General features: G+C 34.8%; 2 protein-coding genes across 2 annotated transcripts; one reads left to right on the top strand and one right to left on the bottom strand.

Annotated features, from left to right (window-relative positions):
• Nucleotides 1-567: 567 nt before the first annotated feature.
• On the bottom strand, nucleotides 568-1,598 carry LOC127793756 (dynein light chain 1, cytoplasmic-like). The gene is made up of 2 exons (XM_052324461.1): nucleotides 1,277-1,598; nucleotides 568-1,089 (listed from the first exon to the last, which is right to left on the bottom strand). The coding sequence occupies exons 1-2, from the start codon at nucleotides 1,412-1,414 to the stop codon at nucleotides 943-945; spliced, it is 285 nt and encodes a 94-aa protein (XP_052180421.1). The 5' UTR covers nucleotides 1,415-1,598; the 3' UTR covers nucleotides 568-942.
• Nucleotides 1,599-4,639: 3,041 nt separating this feature from the next.
• LOC127794827 (uncharacterized) lies at nucleotides 4,640-5,404 on the top strand. The gene is made up of 2 exons (XM_052326082.1): nucleotides 4,640-5,168; nucleotides 5,298-5,404. The coding sequence occupies exons 1-2, from the start codon at nucleotides 4,640-4,642 to the stop codon at nucleotides 5,402-5,404; spliced, it is 636 nt and encodes a 211-aa protein (XP_052182042.1).
• Nucleotides 5,405-6,580: the final 1,176 nt, after the last annotated feature.

Genomic DNA, 6,580 nt, shown 5'->3' with positions numbered 1-6,580 from the left:
ACGCGACAAATTATTTGTCATAAAAAATATATAAAAATAAAATCTACATATACATATATAATCAAAATTTATATTTATAATTTTATTTTTTATTTTTTATATCTATATATGTAAATCTCATTTATATATAATTTTTATAATAAATATCATGCCACATCAACAATAACAGATACCTCTCAAATTAATTTTAAGTATTAAATAAAATTACACTCAATTAAACTAATTAAGATAAAATTATCAAAATTAAAAAAATTTATAAATTCACAAAAAAAAATTAAATATTCTTTTTTAACTATTTGCCCAAAAACTAAAATAGAAGTTTTGAATTGGAATACGTCAGAGATGAGTTAAATGGTCATTCACCATGTTTACAGTACAGCCCGATTTAAAAATGAATAATTTCATATACAGATGAGATGAGATGAGATGAGATATTCTTCTTATTTATTTATAGCCGAATCTATCTGTTCGGAATCTATGCTGTCACCATGATCGTGAAGAATAAGACAGCCGCCACCACCACCACCACCACCACCACCAATACTACTACTTACAAACTACAGTACAGAGCATGAACATGCAGCAGCTGGTGTTTTGTTTTCCATCTCAGATCATACACACACTGCATTTCTCCACAAAATATGTACAAAAGCGGATTCCAAAGAGACCCTCTCTATCTCTCTCTCTATCTCTCTCTCTCTCTCTCTCTCAGGCCATGTCTCTCGCTTTTTCTTGATTTCTACTATCCATACATACATATATGTATATATGTATATATATATATATATATGTTTTCTCCTCTCGGGAAACAAACAGGGCGAAAGCTAAGCTAGGGAAAAGGGAAAGGGGGAAAGGGGAAAGCAAACGATCGACAAAGGCGAGGATGCAGAAGAAGAGCGCCCAGATCGAGCGATCGAGGAAGCTAGCGGCGGGATCATCTAGCTAGGGAGAAGAAGCGCCTTTGAAGATGAGGAAATTGAGAGTCTCCAACGTGAAATAGATGAAGGTCCCTTCCGTATGAGTGAAGAAACACCCGAAATTCGAACCCACCACGCATTGCCATCCGCCGCCGTACCTCTTGTCGAAATCCTGCATGCCCATAACAAAATTAATTAAGATTAAAAAATTAATTAAGAGAAGATCGACGACGACCAACACACACACACACACACACATATATATATATATATATATATATGATCTAGACTCCTCTTTGCCACTCTATTCTTCTTCTATATATGGATATATATAATTAATTAGTACGAAGTAGTGTTACCTTTTTGATGTGGGCGGCGATGGATTTGCAGTCCACAACGTCATAGAGATCTAAAGCCTGAGAGGCGGCGGCCATGGCTTGTATCTGCATCTTCGCGGGCATGTCGGTGTCCTCTATCAGAGCCTTCCCTTCCAGCATCTTCCCTACCTCTCCAGTTGCTTCTCCTTCTTCTTCTTGGATTTCGCAGCAGCAACAACAACCCCAACAAATAAGGGTATATATAACATAAAGTGAGGAGGGAGGAGGTTGTTAGTTTGGAAAAGGAGTCCAGTAAATGCTTCCAACTGTGAAAGAGGCATTGGGGAGAAGACTTGGATGTATGGCAGCTTCCCAGTTGGCGTTGCCTCTGTAGTCTTCTGTCGTCTTCCTTTTTTTTTTTTTCCAAACTTACTTGGAGAACTGAGACTCTCTCTCTCAGTCTTGGCGAGACAGGATAAGGATGGTGAGGCCAAGAAGCCTCCAGCTGCATCTGCCATCTGGATTCTACTGATAATTGCTTCCCTATTTTAATTGATTTACAATTTAATATCTCACACTTCAATATGCCAACTTTAAATCAGATGATTGCGTAATATTTATAATTTTATAAGGAATGAATTCATAATTGATCGAAGTTAAATGTATAATTTTTTTTATATTTTTTATAAAAAAAAATATTTTTAACTATTCAAACAAACTAATTACACTCTATAACTACTTTTATGCAAGATATCAAAAATACCTTTAATGAGATTTTAAAATAGAAAATTCATACTGTCCTTAGCTTCATTTACCAAAATACCCTTATCTCTTTCATATAATCTTTTCTCTCTCTCATTTTCCCACATTCACGTTACTCTCTTTTTCATTGTCAAACTATCCAAACTCAATCATTCTTCATACATTCAATCTTTTTGCTTGTTGGGTTATTCAATCTTTTTCATCAATTATAACGACCTCACTGAAGTCCCATTCAACAAGTTTATTTCTCTCCAACAAACAATTTCACCTAATCTCAAGGTATCTATTCGATTTGTATTTGTTTTATTTTTTAAAAATATTTTTTGTGTTCACATTACTTATTAAGGTTATGTAGAATGATTGTAATTGTGAGCAGAACATATTTTGATAGATATCATTCCAAATTTGCACTAATTTGGGTGGAAAAAAATAATTCGAAACTGCACATCATTAATGGGTTTTGTGGGCGATTAGGGTTTAGTTGATCAGGCTTAGTGAGGGAACAAAGCCCGATCGGCCTTTGTTCCCCCATTAAGCCCCATCGAGCTTATTTGTGCACAAAGTTCGATCGGACTTTGTTCTCCTACTAAGCTCGATTATGATTTTTATTGCCCACAAACTCAATATGGTTTTTATATATATTATTTTTAAAATAATATAAGTATTTTGTTAAATAATTTGATGTTATATATGAGTAAAATAATATAATTTAATATAATATATTTAATTTTATCATATTATTTAACAAAATTTGAGTTCTTAAGCATTTGTGCCTAAATGTGTTATCTTAAAATTGTCCAATATTTTTCATAAAATTTTTAAATATTTTTCATAAATTACATATTTAGTTACAGAAGATTGTTGTTGGTTTATAAGTCAAAAATCATGTTGAATTGTACAAATCATCTCTTTAGAAAAAGAAAATAAAATACAAATCTCAAAAAGCAAATAAAATTACTTACTTATAATTATGACTTGGTTTAATGAGGAATTGAACTCGATTTGGGTGTGTGTGGGTCTGTTGCATCCATGGTAATGGTGAAACTAATTTTTTCCTCCTTTCAATCTTGTAGTAATGGATTTAGTGCAGTTGGTCATGTAGAACGGGGAATGGAATGATAATAAGTACATTGGGGGTAATAGGATATGTGCGGGAATCTACAAGAATAAGACTTTTACTCAATTGGTTGAGATTGTGTACAAGGTAACGGAAATTGATAAAACAAGGTACGACATCACCATTCATTTTGTAACGGAACACTCAAGCGAACTCCAGCTACCAAGTTCCCTATTAAGGACGACTATGGTGTCAGGTTTATTATGTTCTATGACAGAAAATATAAAGTGATGTATGTTGATATGATTTGTAAAGATGTTGGAGTTTGTAACCTACGTAGTGGTGGTAATCAAGATTCAGGTGTTGCCATTCCATTTATATTTGCACGTAGTCCACTACAAAATGATGATTTTGGTACATATGGTATGGCTGGTTTGTCAGATGACGCTTCATACATGAATGATGATTGTGATAATCAAACTGATGATAATAGTGACGATAACGATGGTGATAATAGTAATGGTGGTGGTGATGAAAGAAGAGTCAGTCCGGAGTACCCAGAAGTAAGATTTTCAGGTTCACAATTTGAGGACAATCATTTACAAAGAAACTGGATCGTTCCTGGTGTAGAAAATTATGCAATTGAGGAAACAAGACCAAAAATGTTGATTCCATACCAGGGTGATCTTTTACACATGGGTGCACTCTTTAAAAGTAAACAGGAACTAATTTTGACATTTATACAATATTGTGTTGATGTGAAGATGGACTATCGAGTTAGACATTCGTGCACAATTCAATTTGAGGCTGATTGCAAAGATGTGAATTGCAAATTTATCCTTCGTGCAAGATGCAGACCTAGTTGTTCGTTTTGGCATGTGGTGAAATTTATGCCGAGTCACACCTGTACTCTGGACGTTTATGATTCACATTTTTGAAGTGTGAAGGCTATTGTCATCGGAAGTTTGTTCTCAGAAAGAGTGGCGAGTAGTGAATATACACCTAGAATGTTAATGGGGGAGTTGCTGGAGCAACATGGTGTGACGATTATGTACACTAAAGTTTGGAGGTCTTTACAACATGCAAAGAGACTTATTTATGGTAATGCGGATGAATCATATCAGCAGCTACCCTCATATTTTCACATATTAGAAGAAACAAATCCTAGTAGTATCATGACAATAGAGACAGATGAAAATAATCGTTTTTTATATTCATTTTTTGCACTCGGAACTTACCTTCATGGTTTCTGATCTTATATAAGACCGGTTGTTGCCGTTGATGCCACAGATTTGAAAAGTGAACACAAATGGGTGATATTCGTTGCCACTTGCAAAGATAGGGAGGAAATGATTTATCCTATCGTTTTTGGATTTGGAGATGGTGAGTCTGACAGATCATGGATATGGTTTTTGACGAAATTGAAAGAAGCTATCGAAGTGCGAGAATATTTAGTCATCGTTTCCGATCGTCACCAAAGCATTGCGAATGCAATGAGCCATGTTTTCCCTTCTGTCCCATATGTCTTTTGTTTCTTCCACCTTAAGCAAAACTTGAAGAAATGTTGTAGACAGTGAAAATATGTGATGACTGCATTCTACCTTGCAGCATATAGCTACACCACAGTAGAGTGTGATACATACTTGGCAGAAATACAATCGATGCATCCTCAGATTCATTTGACATTGATGGAAGCAAGACCGGAAAAGTGGTCACGTGTATATTGTCCAAGAAGAAGATATTCTATGATGACCATCAACATTGCCGAGTCTCTCAATAAATGCATGATGAAAGCACATTGGTTGCCTATAACAATTGCACGTGAATTTCTAAGACATATGCTTCAAAAATGGTTTAGTGATAGGCGTGCTGCAGCTACCAGACTCGAAACCATTGTGACCTCCCCTACAGTGGCACATGTCAACTTGGCGCATGCCAAAACATTAGACCGAGGATGTCGTGTAGTTCCTGTAATACAAGGGAACAAATATCTCGTGCAACATGCAAAGAAAGGCGATGGGATAGTTGACATTGTTGCGAGTATATGCAGTTGTCGCAAGTGGGACATTGATCAAATGCCATGTCTTTATGCAATTGCTGCTAGTAGGTATCATGGTTTGACTTTTATTTGAGTATTATATTCGTAATTTAGTGTGATATGTTAACACTCTATGTTTCTTTAGCGTATGTGAAGTTTCATGAGGGTGCACTACCATATGCTTTGCCATTCACATTACATTGCAGATTGGGTTAGACGCGCATATGCATCTCCCATCAATCCTCTTCCTGACAAGTCCACTTGGGTTCTTCCAGCGTACGTCAAACAAATGGTTATACTCCCACCCATATAAAGAAGACAACCGGGTAGACCGAGAAATGGTCGGATTCCTTCTATGGGGGAAGCTCGTCGAAGAAAAAAATGTAGAAAATGCAGTGAACTAGGACACAACAGTCTTGATTGCCCTAATGAATGGACTTCCTCCATTGGAGAGTCGAGCACAGCCGTTACTCCGAAATCCAAGGACGCTGCTAGGGCCTTTGCAAGGGCAAGCCGAAAATGTAGCATTTGCAAAGAGACTGGACATACTCGTCGTCGATGCCCTATACAGTTGTCAATTCCATGTGAGGATAATATTGGCAATGATGAAAACAATCAATAGACATGAACTCATTCAGGTATGATATAATGTTATCACATATGTTATCAATATTTGTTAGATCGTTTGTGCAAAAAAAAAAAAATATTTTCTACTCGCAAAGTGTTAATGAAATTTTTACTAACCATATATCCTCTGTATTTTAGCAATGCTCAAAAATCACTGGCACGATACAAAAAGAATGATAACATCAATTAGATCTCTTTTTGTCGGGGGTTCAAAAATGAATATTATCTTTTACATTAATCTTTGAATTGAGATTTATTCATATTTGTTATGTTTCAGTTTCCATCACTTAAACTCATAATTAATGATTGACAGCTTGTGTTGTAGTATGTTGTTGAGCAGAGAACTGAGTATATATAATGCAGTTTCAATGGCCCAAAAACAAGGGAGACTTGGCCAAACTTTTTTGAAATATGAATTACTAACAACATTGGACCAAGATGATGTAATGATAATACTAAAAAATTAGAGTGTAATTTCTTAACAATCATTATTATTTGAGACTACTAGTGGAAAATTTTAAAAAATTCAATTGCAAAAAAAAAAAAAAAAAAAAATCGGGCTACGTGGGCCACAAAACCCGACCATCGGGCTTTGTAGCCCACAAAGCCCAAAAATGAAGGCTGCGTTCTCTTTGCTTTTCAATTTTCAGTTTTGAGTTTTGAATTGATTTTCAATTTTTTGTTTTGGTAGTCAATTTTTAGAAAATTGAAAACACGTTCTCATTGTAATTTTGAAAAACTATTTTTCAAAACAGAAAATTAGAAAACGCATTTTCTTTGAAATTTTGAAAATATTTTTTGAATGATATTTTATTCAATAAATTTGATTATTAAGTAAATTATAAATATTTAATATTAATAT

This window comes from Diospyros lotus, chromosome 2 (assembly GCF_014633365.1).
Source record: "Diospyros lotus cultivar Yz01 chromosome 2, ASM1463336v1, whole genome shotgun sequence".
In the NCBI taxonomy this organism is placed as follows: domain Eukaryota; kingdom Viridiplantae; phylum Streptophyta; class Magnoliopsida; order Ericales; family Ebenaceae; genus Diospyros; species Diospyros lotus.
Note: the sequence above shows the minus strand (reverse complement) of the source record. Positions and strands in the feature narration are given on the sequence as shown.

Bases quoted from the DNA above. Each gene is read 5' to 3' on its own strand.
- LOC127793756 (XM_052324461.1), bottom strand. From the start codon at position 1,414: ATGCTGGAAGGGAAGGCTCTGATAGAGGACACCGACATGCCCGCGAAG. The intron at 1,090-1,276 runs GTAACACTACTT...ATGGGCATGCAG, and splicing joins TCGCCGCCCACATCAAAAAG to GATTTCGACAAGAGGTACGG.
- LOC127794827 (XM_052326082.1), top strand. From the start codon at position 4,640: ATGACTGCATTCTACCTTGCAGCATATAGCTACACCACAGTAGAGTGT. The intron at 5,169-5,297 runs GTTTGACTTTTA...ATTACATTGCAG, and splicing joins TGCTGCTAGTAGGTATCATG to ATTGGGTTAGACGCGCATAT.